Source organism: Ranitomeya imitator, chromosome 1 (genome assembly GCF_032444005.1).
Source record: "Ranitomeya imitator isolate aRanImi1 chromosome 1, aRanImi1.pri, whole genome shotgun sequence".
In the NCBI taxonomy this organism is placed as follows: domain Eukaryota; kingdom Metazoa; phylum Chordata; class Amphibia; order Anura; family Dendrobatidae; genus Ranitomeya; species Ranitomeya imitator.
Window position 1 is genome coordinate 734,812,313 of NC_091282.1, and position 15,420 is coordinate 734,827,732.

At 43.7% G+C, this 15,420-nt stretch overlaps 1 protein-coding gene across 1 annotated transcript in view; it reads right to left on the reverse strand.

The window, feature by feature from the left end:
* Positions 1 to 15,087, reverse strand: part of C1H14orf39 (chromosome 1 C14orf39 homolog) — a 70,341-nt gene extending 55,254 nt beyond the window's left edge. The window contains exons 1-4 of the mRNA XM_069745632.1: positions 15,006 to 15,087; positions 14,885 to 14,941; positions 11,410 to 11,533; positions 9,572 to 9,661 (exon numbers count right to left, since the gene is read on the reverse strand). Of these exons, the coding sequence (XP_069601733.1) occupies positions 9,572 to 9,661; positions 11,410 to 11,533; positions 14,885 to 14,941; positions 15,006 to 15,054 (320 nt within the window). The 5' untranslated portion in view covers positions 15,055 to 15,087. The remainder of the gene's footprint in view (positions 1 to 9,571; positions 9,662 to 11,409; positions 11,534 to 14,884; positions 14,942 to 15,005) is intronic.
* Positions 15,088 to 15,420: the final 333 nt, after the last annotated feature.

A 15,420-nucleotide genomic window follows, 5' to 3' on the forward strand; every position in this document is an offset into this window, starting at 1 on the left:
AGAATTTTAGTCTAGGAAGAGGTTTCACATGTACCCATTCAGATGGAGACGTTTATTCTCAGCGAGGTAAGGCAAGCGTAGGACCTGGTATAAGAGAGATGCCGTAAAGTGGCTACCAGGTACACATAAAATTGGCCATTTTTATGCGCTAAACGCTCTCATTTTTCATATTTCTAGTGCAGTAATGCAGTTCAAATTTCATATTTCAAGTTTGTATGTTCTAGCGCTGCAGTGTGCTGCCTTATTTATTTAATTATATACGAGTTGGCGACTCTAGGTTCAGCACCTGTTCACACTTAGTCTATGTTTGGATGTGCAGGTCAGGTTTTTGAAATGTATTCTCTAGCCTTCTGATCGTGCACTCCGCCTTCTAGCCACAGGTGTTTTAATTACAGCAGGTCCAATACCCCTCCATAGAGAGAGAGAATTTTGAACACCCAAGCCTTACACTATGGCTGGTCCGAATAACTATAGCAATTGTTACCATCCACCTCTCGTGTCTCCCCTTTTCCTCATAGTTTGTAAGCTTACGAGCAGGGCCCTCACTCCTCTTGGTATCTGTTTTGAACTGTATTTCTGTTATGCTGTAATGTCTATTGTATGTACAAGTCCCCTCTATAATTTGTAAAGCGCTGCGGAATATGTTGGCGCTATATAAATAAAAATTATTATTATTATTATTAATTTTAGTCTAGGAAGAGGTTTCACATGTACCCATTCAGATGGAGACGTTTATTCTCAGCGAGGTAAGGCAAGCGTAGGACCTGGTATAAGAGAGATGCCGTAAAGTGACTACCAGGTACACATAAAATTGGCCATTTTTATGCGCTAAACGCTCTCATTTTTCATATTTCTAGTGCAGTAATGCAGTTCAAATTTCATATTTCAAGTTTGTATGTTCTAGCGCTGCAGTGTGCTGCCTTATTTATTTAATTATATACGAGTTGGCGACTCTAGGTTCAGCACCTGTTCACACTTAGTCTATGTTTGGATGTGCAGGTCAGGTTTTTGAAATGTATTCTCTAGCCTTCTGATCGTGCACTCCGCCTTCTAGCCACAGTAGTTTTAATTACAGCAGGTCCAATACCCCTCCATAGAGAGAGAGAATTTTAGTCTAGGAAGAGGTTTCACATGTACCCATTCAGATGGAGACGTTTATTCTCAGCGAGGTAAGGCAAGCGTAGGACCTGGTATAAGAGAGATGCCGTAAAGTGGCTACCAGGTACACATAAAATTGGCCATTTTTATGCGCTAAACGCTCTCATTTTTCATATTTCTAGTGCAGTAATGCAGTTCAAATTTCATATTTCAAGTTTGTATGTTCTAGCGCTGCAGTGTGCTGCCTTATTTATTTAATTATATACGAGTTGGCGACTCTAGGTTCAGCACCTGTTCACACTTAGTCTATGTTTGGATGTGCAGGTCAGGTTTTTGAAATGTATTCTCTAGCCTTCTGATCGTGCACTCCGCCTTCTAGCCACAGTAGTTTTAATTACAGCAGGTCCAATACCCCTCCATAGAGAGAGAGAATTTTAGTCTAGGAAGAGGTTTCACATGTACCCATTCAGATGGAGACGTTTATTCTCAGCGAGGTAAGGCAAGCGTAGGACCTGGTATAAGAGAGATGCCGTAAAGTGGCTACCAGGTACACATAAAATTGGCCATTTTTATGCGCTAAACGCTCTCATTTTTCATATTTCTAGTGCAGTAATGCAGTTCAAATTTCATATTTCAAGTTTGTATGTTCTAGCGCTGCAGTGTGCTGCCTTATTTATTTAATTTTATTACTAAGCATCGGTCTTGCTATTATCTATCTCTAGATATATCTATCCATCTATCTATAGATATATCTATCTATAGATACAGTACAGGCTTAAAGTTTGGACACACTTTCTCATTTAAAGATTTTTCTATATTTTCATGACTATGAAAATTGTACATTCACACTGAAGGCATCAAAACTATGAATTAACACATGTGGAATTATATACTTAACAAAAAAGTGTGAAACAACTGAAATTATGTCTTATATTCTAGGTTCTTTTACAGGTGTGTCCAAACTTTTAGTCTGTACTGTAGATCTATAGATAGATTGATAGATCTATAGATAGATAGATAATAGATAGATGATAGATAGATCTATCTATAGATAGATCTGTCGATCTATCTATAGATCTACTGTATCTATCATCTATCTATCTATCATCTATCTAGCTGTGTGTGTGTGTGTATGTAAACATTATTCTTCAATGAAGTATGTAAATGAAGAGGTTGGACAAGAAATGACATCACAATATTTTTTTTTTGTTAAATATTAGATTTTAAATTTGGCCAACAAAAAACGCATACAAATCCGCATGAAAATCCGCATTACAAACACGCACCAAAAACGCATCAAAAATTTGCAGATTTTTATCTGCATTTTCTGCCAAGTGATGCAGATTCTGTGCAGAAAATTCTGCAGACAAATCTGAAACGTGTGCCTCCGCTGTCAGGTATTACTACATTAGGTTATAAGTTAGGGAGTACTAGGACTAATTCTTATCTAGATTGGTAAGCTAAGTATGATATCTGTCTATATCATCTTTTTAAACGTGATGCAGGAGAAATCAGCACAAAAATAGGGTCTTATCGGAGAGATACAATAAGCTTTAGCTCAGATTAAACTAACCTTATTAATCCGCTAGGAAGTCATGTAATGTTAGACGTCAGCTGCAGCATATCTACTGTACAGGTCAGCAAGTGACCATTAGACAATGAAAGAAAAAAAAAATTAGTGGACGGTTTGCGCGCTGCTGAAAGTATTGAGACGTTTATCCCTTTAAAAGTTGAAATGGTGGTTGTTTATTCGACGTGTTTCAAAGTACAGAGTTATTTCTACCTCACGAATGACCACATGTATCGAGGATGCGGTCATTCCTGAGGAAGAAGTAACTCTGTACTTTGATACGTGTCGAATAAACCACCACCTTTTCAACTTTTACCGGGATATTCATCTCAATACTTTCAGCCGCGCGGAAACCATCCACTAATTCCTATTTCTTTGATATATTATCTATTTGAGTGGTCTTTCCCAACTTGTATAAGGACACAATTGTTCCTTAGGTGATGACCCTCCTTTTTATACTATTGTATGTTACATACAACTGGGAATAGTTTTGTTTTTTTTACAGTTTTCATTAAAATAAAAATTGATTTTTAGGGAAATATATATCCTCTTGCTCATCAGCGCATATATATGTCAAATTGTGTATGTTCATGTCACAAATATTTCCAAACTAACAATCATAATTATCCATTAGTCTATGTTAACATCAGAAATTCCTTTCTGGTCTTAATAGATCCATTTAATTAAGTGCACAGTAGTTAACATCGATACATTAAAATATATGGACACCTTCGGGGCAATTTTTTTTTAACTTAAATCCATATATTTGGGGCTGAAAATGTTTTTTACAAACTGATTTAATTAAAAATATTACACCAATTAGCTTTTACAGGTCTCACTGCACAATACTGACTGTAGAATATGTCAGTCAGCTCATTAAGATGGTAAGTTTGTAGGGGGGATTTCACACATTTTATTTTTATGGTCCATGCATGGCCTTGCTATTGGCTTTACCGACCCGAGCATGAAAACTGCATAGATATACATGCTACCATGCTTGGGTCAGTTGAGCCAACGGCCAGTCTGAGCATTGCGTGGCGATCCTTGTCCGAGTTATACATCCAGGGGCGGATTATAATAGGGTCAATTTGGGCGGTAGCCCAGGGTCCAGTGGTGTGGGGGGGCCCTGGGCTACCGCTCAGACTGCCCGCCGCCATCAGGGCATTACTGCCCTGACTGGCGTATTGGCCCGGTGGGCAGAGGGGGCCCACATCAGGCCCCGTCTCATCTGCTCACCGGGCCCCTACCGGCGCTGCGGCAGTTTCACCTATTGATGTGCGGGCGCGTGCCCGCACGTCAATAGTTAACAACAGCCGCCAGCCAATTGGGGGCTGGCAGCTGAAGTCGGCCGCAGGCGCAGCGCACAGGTCACCGGCGTCTGCCGTCATTGTCAGTCGCCGGCGAGTCCGCGGTGCTGGAGGGAGCTCACCGCTGGAGCGGCGGTCAGGTGAGGAGAACTCGTTTTTTTTTTGTTTTTTTTGCGAATGGCAATCCGGGGGGCCCGGGGAAATATGAGCCTGGACACACTGGGGCAGATTGCTGGACACACTGGAGGCAATGTTGGAGACACTGGGGCAGATTGCTGGACACACTGGGGGAAATGCTGGAGACAGTGGGGCAGATTGCTGGACACACTGGGTGCAAAGCTGGACACACCGGGGCACATTGCTGGGCACACTGGGGCAATATTGGAGACACTGGGGCAGATTGCTGGACACACTGGGGGCAATGCTGGAGACACTGGGGCAGGTTGCTGGACACACTGGGGCAATATTGGAGACACTGGGGCAGAATGCTGGACACACTGGGGGCAATGCTGGAGACACTGGGGAAGATTGCTGGACACACTGGGGGCAATATGCTGGAGTCAGATACTGGGGCAGATTGCTGGACACACTAGGGCAATGTGCTGGACACACTAGGGCAGATTGCTGGACACACTGGGCTAGATTGCTGGACACACTGGGGGAAATATGCTGGACACACTGGGGCAGAATGCTGGACACACTGGGGGCAATAAGCTGGAGACACTGGGGCAATATGCTGGAGACACTGGGGGCAACATGCTGGACATTTTGGGGGCAAAATGCTGGACACATTGGGCCAGATTGCTGGACAGACTGGGGGCAATATGCTGGACATACTGGGGCAGAATGCTGGACACACTGGGGGCAATAAGCTGGAGACACTGGGGCAATATGCTGGAGACACTGGGGGCAACATGCTGGACATTTTGGGGGAAAAATGCTGGACACACTGGGGGCAGGATGCTGGACACACTGGGGGAAGGATGCTGGACACATTGGGGGCAGGATGCTGGACACATTGGGGGCAGGATGCTAAACACATCGGGGGGCAGGATGCTGGACACATTGGGGCAGAGATGCTGGACACTGGGGGCAGAGATGTTGGACACTGGGGGCAGAGATGCTGGACACTGGGGGCAGAGATGCTGGACACACTGGGGGCAGGACTGGAGACATTGGCAGAATGTAGATACGGGGCATGATTGGAGACACGGGGCAGAATGAAAGACATGGGGCAGGATTGGAGACAGATCATGCAGGATCATGGAGCCGGATGGATACGATGGAGACTGATGGGGCAGGATGGGGAGATAATATGGAGCAGGATGGATACTCATGAGGGCAGGATGGGAGAACATATGGCTGGAGCCAGGAATGAGATACATGGGGCCAGGATGGGGGATATTATTATTTCCATAGGGGCTAATTAAGGGATATTATTACTGCAGTGATGTATTTATTTTATTTTTTGAGGAAACTGTTTTAAATGGGGGCTGGTCCTTTTACTGTGTAGAGTGACACTATTTCGCCTCTTTTTCTTCATGTGGTGTCACGTAGAAGTTGGGAAAAATTAAGTAATGTATTCTACAAGCGGAGCTCGAGATAACTGTTATTTCCTGCAGAGACGAGTCCTGGCTGGATGAAGTGATGGCGGTCTGTGCTGGATGAAAGATGAAGGACTTCACCTAGAGATGTCACTGGTGAGTTAGTGTTACCTATACACTGACACTATACACTGTATACTATATACTGAACTGAAGGGTAAATTGACTAGATCAATGGATGTTTGACATGTTATAGTTTCACACAGCAACTATTTATCTGGAATAATCTGGTTCAGGTATATGATGACCCCGTCATGACCCCATCACATGACCCCGTCACATGACCCGGTCACATGACCGGGGGGCCCACAGTGTCTGAACAGCCCGGGGCCCTGGCTACCCTTAATCCACCCCTGTATACATCCGTGTGACCTTTCCTTTAGGCTGGGGTGTTTGAGTCACGAGACTTGCGGCCAGGACCTTACATTGTGATCCATACATTGAACTTGACAGTCGAATATGTGAAACTGACCTAACTCTTTTCCTTAAGTTCTCCTGTGCTGATTTATGTCCATAGACCTAATGATAGATTTTATGAACTTTGAAGGGGATCTGTCACCCCAAAAATCGTATATGAGCTAAGGCCACCGGCATCAGGGGTGTTGTGAATTCTGCTCTTGGGTTCCCTCCAGTGGTTGTTGGTGGGAATGCAGTTGTCTCTGACTCGCAGTCCTGGCCAGGTGTATCGGATAATTACAATTCTGACTGGGATATTTAGGTGTACTGAATCCTTTAGCCCTTGCCAGTTGTCAATGTTTCTTTGGAAGTGTTGGATCTCTGCCTGGCCTCTCCTACTTATCTGCCAGGTCAGCAAAGATAAGTGTCTGTTTCTTTTCCTGTGGCACACATGCAGTGTGCTTATTTTCAGTACTGTTCGTTTGTTTTTCTCTTGTCCAGATTAGACTTTGTCTGTGTTTTCTCAGTCTGGTTGGTTTCACTGGAGTTGCAGATATACGCTCCTACATCTTTAGTTGGATGTAGGAAGTTTTTTGTATATTCTGCTGTGGATTTTTTGAAGGGTTTTAATACTGACCGCACAGAACTCTGTCCTATTCTGTCCTATCTAGCTAGAGTGGCCTCCTGTGCTAAATCCTGTTTTTTCTGCCTGTGTATGTTTTTTCCTCTCCGACTCACCACCAATATTTGTGGGGGGCTGTCTATCCTTTGGGGATTTTCTTTGAGGCAAGATAGTATTCCGATTTCCATCTTTAGGGGTATTTAGTCCTCAGGCTGTGACGAGGTGTCTAGGTGTGTTAGGTACACTCCACGGCTACTTCTAGCTGCGGTGTTAAGTTCAGGGTTGCGGTCAGTATAGTGGCCACTTTCTCCAGTGAAAGTTCTCATGCAGCTCCAAGGTCACCGGATCATAACACAGGGGCTTATCTACAGCATTCTGTAATGCTGCAGAAAAGCCCTGGTGTAACCTAAAAGGTAAGAAAAACAGGTTATATTATACTCACCCAGGGGCGGTCCTAGTTTGATTCGGGTCCGATGGGCATTGCGGTCCGGGTCTAGCGCCTCCTATCTTCATACGATGACATCCTCTTCTTCTCTTCTTGCCACGGCTCCTGCGCAGGTGTACTTTATCTGCCCTATTGAGGGCAGAGCAAAGTACTGCAGTGCGCAGGCGCCGGTAAAGGTCAGAGAGGCCCGGCGCCTGCACACTGCAGTAGTTTGCTCTGCCCTCAAAAGTACGCCTGCGCCGGAGCCGCGGCAGAAAGACAAGAAGAGGATGTCATCGTATGAAGATAGGAGGAGCCGGACCTAGACCGCGATGCCCATCGGACCGGACCGCAGCGGACTGCCCCTGGGGGAGTATAATCTAACTTGTTTTTCTTCTCTTTCAGGTTACATCGGGGGCTTATCTACAGCATTACAGAATGCTGTAAGATAAGTGCAGTGCCTCAGGGTCCTGGTCGTTGCAGTAATATCGTTCTCCTCTAGGGGGGAGTGATGTTGCATTTGGAGGCAAAGAAGGACAACCGAATCCAGGTAACACAAACATACAACACATTTAGCACTCCGGGCAACCAGGGGGAGCTATGCTCCTATTTATTAGGGCACTCTTCACACTTAGGTAAAAGTGGTTGCCTGGGGAGGAAGTTAGGCAGTTGCTGGCTGAGCTTCGCTCAGTTTGTTGGTCCCTGACAGGGGTGGGATCCTGCCAGAGGCTGAGACAGAAGAAAAAGGAGCTGTGCCTGCCCTAAGTGCGGCAGCTTCCTAGAACGAGACACGGAAAGAGAACTGTATTGTAGAGAGGGTGAAGAAGTCGTAGCAAAGGAGTGGATATCAGAGGAGTTCTGCCCTGCACAGGCTGCCTCCTTCTAATGCGCAAGATCCCGGTAGCTGGAACACCGAGGGAGCAACAGACCTTTATGCCTGGCTCCATTGACCGGCAGGACAGCTAATTTCACGTTACCTGTCCACCCCTACACCCAGGAGGCAAGGTGGCACCGCTTAGAGGCCGGGGCATGATAGAGTCCCTGTAAAAAGCCTCAAGCCACCGGCCATACGGGTTTGTCCTATCCTATCCGGGGGACAGAGAGAGAGAGAGAGACATAACATCTGTAACATCTTCAACAGTTCTGAGGACCTTATGAGAAGCTTAGCAGTAAGGTACTACAACACCACGGCGCTAGAGGAAGGCTACTGATTTCTACCTGGACAAGGGGACTCTGGATTTGCCTCCAAACCGGCCGGACTCTGCCTGCCCTGTGATCTGGTGCCCTGGACTGTGGATGCTGAAGTCTTCAGTTAAAGGTAAAGAGACTGCAACCTTGTGTTCTCGTTCTTCACTGCGCCTCTCACCATCCACCATCTACACACTGGGAAGCCCTGGGGACATACTTCACCTGTGGGAAGGTACACCATCTAGCTGCCATAACATCACCCCAGCGGACCCCTTAAAGCAGCGTCGGTCACCCTGACCGAATACCACAGGTGGCGTCATGAACATATACCTTAAAAGACCTTTCCCTTTTTACAATGGACGTCCCAAGGGCCACGGACCGGGTCAGCCACCGTGACATCAACCTGAGAACCGAAGGGCCCGGTACCGAGTGCCCCCTAGCCCTTGTGGGCGCTCCATAAGCCTCTGATGCCGGTGGCCTTAGCTCATATACGAGTTTTGGGGTGACAGATTCCCTTTAATGTGATCATAAATTAGCAAAGAGGAGCTAAAAAAAAGACATACTCTCATGACAAAATGAGCTAACTGTGAGACTCTGAGTGAATTCTTTCTGCAGACAGCTACGAGCAAGGAAATAAAGGGCTTTTAAAAGCCAGCGGTGCAAATTTTTTAACGAAATCCAAATGCAGAAATTATTTTTAGCTCCAATTATATGCGATTTAGATTTAAAAAAATATTGTCCACAAAGGTGTCCATTTCCTTTAAACAGAATAGATAATAGATGCTAATGTAAGACATTCCCTTTATATCCGCTATATTAACTTCAATGTAAAAAAAGACCAAAAAACTCCTTTCTTTCCAGTTTCCAGTTTTTACAAAATATAAAAAAAAACTTTTCAAAATCTTGAAAAGTATTAAAATACCGACCCCCTTCTGCTCCCATTCCAGTGTTGCCTGGGTTTCTCTGTACTTCCAATATGTGATTGGTTGCAATTATCACATGTCCTTCAGTATCCAGCAGGAAGCACAGTGACTGGTTCTATACTTTCTGTTGCATGCTGACAGTGACAGATGAGCGATCATTGCAGCCAAGTACTAGCAGCAGCAGTGACTGCTCATTCCAGACTGAGCAGGAAGTCCATACAAAGTAGGATGTGCATAGTCCTAGACAACCCCTTTAATATAGCAATTTGTGGGACCGCATGGATGTGCAAGAGAAAAAAATCCCAAGATCTCTGTCACATGCGTGTGTATGAAAAAAGGCATGTGAAGCATACAGTAGATGGACCTTGACCTGCCATTCATATTCTACGAATAAATGTGATGTGAATGTACAATAAGATTATACATTGAATCTCCATACTTATCATTTTCAGATATTTTTAAAGCATTTTCCAACTGGATTTTCAGACATTCTTCCTCTCGTTTAAGCATTGCAGATGTTGATGTGCATCTGAGACAATAAGACAAAAAGCAGAATTTAAATTTTTAACGATTTTAAATTAGCACTGTTGTTTTGCAGAATTGGGTTCTTTGGTCTATATCCAATCTAAGAATTCATCTGCAGATGCAGTTTGTATGCTCTTCTATTGTTTGAAGGGTTTTCTCTTATTTCCTGCAACATGCGGAAAAAAAAATATTGATGTTTTAAAATTAGAGATGAACAAAAAGATTCTCATTACACTGATCCAATGTTCACTTCAGTCTTCCATGGCATTTGGACCAGAGCAGAGCGAACTACCTCGGCTGGCACTCCAATGCCGACATCCTATGTGTCTCTTGCATTTATAAAGCCCCTGTGACATCATGACATCATGAGGGCCGGATATGGGAGTTTACAGTGCCCTGAGCAGACTCTCATGGAGTTCTGGACACAGAACCTGGGTAGTGTAAAACAGTTTGCTCATCACTAATTAAAGGGGTTATGGGAAATTCTCTATTTAAGATCCTCATCTCTTGGCTTGTATGAAGACAGGTAACCAAAAACATTTCTTGCTTTGGAGGACCTGTTCTGTCTTGCTCAGGTCCCAGAAGGGATGCATTTTGTAAACGGCTTATTATCAAGAAACCCTTCTAATAGTGTGTGCAATGTAACCTCAGTGAAGGTAGCGCACATTAAGGAGGATAACCCAGATTGTGGGGGACAAAACCTACAACACAGAGATGCGACCAGTGAAGACGTAATGATGGAAACCCAGTGGTATGGGTAGTTTAAGGAGGCTAATGGCCGTATAATCGATGGGAGGTATGTGTCGCAGAGATGGCTGCTCCCTGCGATGCAACCCTCAGTATTTTGTTTTAGTGCACAAGAGCACTAAAATGTCGTTTAGTGCACCTAGGTCCAGGTTGCGGGTAGCTATGACAGATGGGCCGTTCTGGCTACCCATATAATTCCTCTTTGGGTGTGGTTACAGCACGGTGGCGCAGTAGTTAGCACTGCAGCCTTGCAGCGCTGGGGTCCTGGGTTCTAATCCCACCCAGGACAACATCTGCAAAGAGTTTGTATGTTCTCTCCGTGTTTGCGTGGGTTTCCTCCGGGCACTCCGGTTTCCTCCCACATTCCAAAGACATACTGATAGGGATTCTAGATTGTGAGCCCCATCAGGGACAGTGATGATAATGTGTGCAAACTGTAAAGCGCTGCGGAATATGTTAGCGCTATATAAAAATAAAGATTATTATTATTATGTATTGGAGACTGTTTAGCACAGGGGCTGTGGCTGGAGGCGTGGAGACCTCAATGGTCTGTGTGCAGAGAGGGAGAAGTCTTTCTGTGTATGTGGCTCCAGACCTAGCCTGAGTGCTGGACATTACCCCAGCCTGTGTGCTCACAGGAATGAGGGAGCAGGATCCTGCCAGGACCTGTGTGAGGTCAGGATCATGTGACCTGACCATGTGTGTTGTTAGTGGCTGTTGGTGTCTTGGGAGAGCAGGAACTCCCACATAGCTCTCGGAGGAGCTAGAGGACTGTGCTATGGACACTGATGCTTTGTTTTTGCCTGCCCTAAAGGCTGGTTTTCCTTTCTGTTGGTGCTTCCGGGGTTATGAAGCAAATAAACCCATATGGACTTTGAAAGGAACTTGCCTCCTGTCTTTCTCCTGATGCACCTAAGTGAGTACAATCCCTACAGTAGCCATATACCGAGCTGAGGGTATGTTAGAGTCCTTTTTATGCAGTGAAATATATTTTGCTGTACTTACATCATAAGGCTGTCACTGTTTCTTTCATATCTTTGTAAATCCAAAATAACTTCATCGCTTAAACTTATTTCCTTTTTCAAGACTAGAACTTGTTCTTTTTCATGTAAAATTTTAGCTCTATATCCTGTAAGAAAAAAATACAGTAATAAGGGTGAATTTTGGAAATGTAGCATCTACACTAAGAAGCGTTTAACTGATAATGAAAGGGTTTTAACTTTGTACCTAACTGGTAAGTTTTCAACTAGTCACAGGATAATGTGTAATTTACTGATCACGGGGCTCTGACCATTGGGACAAAGTTATCCCCTCTCGATAGAATATGGGAAAATGTATTGATTGCTGGGGTTTTCACTATTAGGATCCCCACCAATGTTGAGAACAGATTCTTTTGCTAAGATAAGCGCAGTGCTTAGTTATCTCAGGAAGATCTGGCGGTGTGCCTGCTGAAACACCATTCTACTGAAAGGAGCCCCATTCTGAGGATCAGTTGTGGTCCCAGCAGTCAGACCCCAACGATCAGTATATTATCCCCTATTATCAAGAGACCCTGCAGACCCAGTAATGTATGAATTTCTGAGCTGCTTGCTGTAAATTTGATAAAATCACTGTTTTATCAGCAGGAGATTATCACTAGAGGACTAGAAAACTGGCTGCCATGTAGTCCTCCATATTCATGAGGTCTGTAAACCCCACACCAACCAATGATTGGCAGCTTTCAGTCTATGCACAGGGTACATAGTCAGTAGCCAATCAGTGGTGTGGACGGGGTTATACAGAGCTCAGCATTCGGAGAACCGCTAGATCTGCAGCAGATAAAACTGCAGCAAGCAGCCCAGCAAGATCTACATTGCTGGAATCAGGGTCTCTGTCCTGAACTCATGCTGCTCTCTGAAGGTGTAGCAAAAACTCGGTGAAAGATTCTCTTTGAGAGCTCATAATCATCTGCGAGTAAAACAGGCGAGTGCAATCCAATTAAAAAATCTATGATTCTCTGCTCATCTGTGATTTTTGTTTTTTTCTCAGCTGATATAGGACTGAGAAAAAAATTGCAGCATGCTGCGATTGTCCTTGAATCTCGGATGAGACTCATCAATGCATGTCAATGAGTGTGAGAAAAAAAAAATCACATGGCACTTGGACTATGTGAGTGCAGCCTGATTTTTACCCACCCATGTCCTTGAAAACCCGGAGCCATGTACAGTAAAATCAGTGTGACCCGACAAAATAGAATAGATAGAATAGATAAACTGTATACACATAGGATAGATAAATATAAAGATGTTAGTCACACATATAATTAGTACAGTGCTTGTGAAGCTTACTGTACTTGTATTTTTTTTAATAAATAAACTATTTTCTGAAAAAAATGATGTGGGATTCCCCCGATATTTTATTAACCAGCAGAGAGAAAGTGGACAGCTGGGGGCAGATGTTTATATCCTGGGAAGTGGGTAATACCCATGGAGCTTCACAGGCTATTAATATCAGCTCACAGCTGTATACTTAGGTTTTCCTGGTAATTAAAATGTGGGACCCCCCCAAAAAATGATGTAGGGTACTCTTATAATAACCAGTAAAGGCTAGCCAGACAGCTGCAGGCTGATATTAATAGCCTATGAAGGGGCCATGAATAGTGCCCCCCCAAGACTAAAAACATCAGCTCTCAGCCACCCTAGAAATGGGGCACCCTATGTAATTTTTTTGGGGGAGTCCCCTATTTTAATAACCAGTAAAAACTAAGTATACAGCTGTGAGCTCATATTAATAGCCTGAGAAGCTCCATGGGTATTACCCCCTTCCCAGGTGATAAACATCTGCCTCCAGCTGTCCACTTTCCATCTGCTGGTTAATTAAATGTTGGGGGACCCCACACCATTTTTTTCAGAAAATAATTTATTTGGTGATAATACATGAACAGTAAACTAGACGTGCAAAGCACTCATTATATATCTCACTCATATACTTATAGCTATCTTTCTGTATCTACCTATCTATCTACCTATCTATCTATCTACCTATCTATCTATCTATCTCTCTATAAATATGCAATTTTAACTTTAGCTTTTACATAGAGCAATTCTCTATGTACCGTAATTTACACATAGTTTTCCAAGGAAATATTCTTCAATATATATATATATATAATCTTGAAGAATATTTCCTTGGAAAACTATGTGTAAATTACGGGACATAGAGAATTGCTCCATGTAAACGCTAATGTAAAAATTGCATTGCAATCGGATCTCAGTCACGTGTAAATCTGATGCTAGGTGTTAAGGTACCTTCACACATAACGATATTGTTAACGATATCGTTGCATTTTGTGCCGTAGCAACGATATCGTTAATGAAATGTGTGACAGCGACCAACGATCAGGCCCCTGCTGGGAGATCGTTGGTCGCTGAACAAAGTCCAGAACTTTATTTCGTCGCTGGATCTCCCGCGGACATCGCTGGATCGGCGTGTGTGACACCGATCCAGCGATGTCTTCACTGGTAACCAGGGTAAACATCGGGTATCTAAGCGCAGGGCCGCGCTTAGTAACCCGATGTTTACCCTGGTTACCATCCTAAAAGTAAAAAAACAAACAGTACATACTTACCTACCGCTGTCTGTCCCCGGCGCTGAGCTCTGCTCTCCTCCTGCACTGGCTGTGAGCGTCGGTCAGCCAGAAAGCAGAGCGGTGACGTCACCGCTCTGCTTTCCGGCCGCTGTGCTCACACAGACAGTACAGGAGGAGTGCAGAGCAGAGCGCCGGGGACAGACAGCGGTAGGTAAGTATGTACTGTTTGTTTTTTTAACTTTTAGGATGGTAACCAGGGTAAACATCGGGTTACTAAGCGCGGCCCTGCGCTTAGTTACCCGATGTTTACCCTGGTTACCGGCATCGTTGGTCGCTGGAGAGCGGTCTGTGTGACAGCTCTCCAGCGACCAAACAGCGACGCTGCAGCGATCCGGATCGTTGTCGGTATCGCTGCAGCGTCGCTTAATGTGAAGGGGCCTTTAAAAATAAGAATGTACTCGAATGAAAAACACATCACACTTGTCCCACTTTTCTGGACCAAAATTGAAAGTCCATGTGGATTTGATATGGAAATGCTGCAGAATTGCAGTGGATTTCATCCTTGTTAATTCTGTAGCATTTGGTGGCAAATTTGCAAGCAAGACTTTTAGCTGTGGGTATTTAAGTGGTGAATACACCAACTGTCAATATGAATCCAACCTAACAATGCTAATTATTTTCCGGAAGATTGGGCAAACTTTTACTAAATATAAATAGTGTCAAGGAATAATTCTTCCAATAGTCTCCCGAGACATTTATTTATATTTCTTATTAATCGGGTCATTTTCTGATTTTTTTGCAGTAGTAGTAAAGGAGCAAATACAGCTAATGGCGTACATAGATAGGTGAGTTTGCAAATCGCACCAAGATGAATGTTGCTAGTACTAGTTATTCGCAATTATTGACACTTACGTTGAATTAGTTCCTTGGTTGTTCTCTTATTCTCAGATTCTTGCTCATTCTGAAAGACTAAGGACAGGTATTAGAACAGAAGAAAATTGAGATGTGCAAAGGTGTCACATAAAGCGCATACCTAGTTCTAACAGAAACTTGTCAAAATCGCTGAAGTCCACTTCATTCATTTTGGACAGAATGAACCATTAAATTACATCAAGAAACCTGCAAAAATATGAAAAGGGTCAATGGGCAACAGAAAAAAATGGTTTCAATTGAAAAATAAAATATAATCATATACATATTCATATAAAATGTGTCAGAGTATTTGCAGTGTTTGTTTGCAGCGCTTAAGGGTAAATGCAACAATGAAGTATCTTCGAAAACCTCCGGTGATTAATGCTTACTATAAGGGTTGGGATCACCATTTACCTTGCTCAGAGTAACTCGGGCATTAAATAACATCATCTGCTGATTCATAAAAGAATTGTCCATGTTGTAGACAAGTCCCTTAGCAATGTGCTTAAAAGAAAAAGTCTTGCAGCTTAATCAAT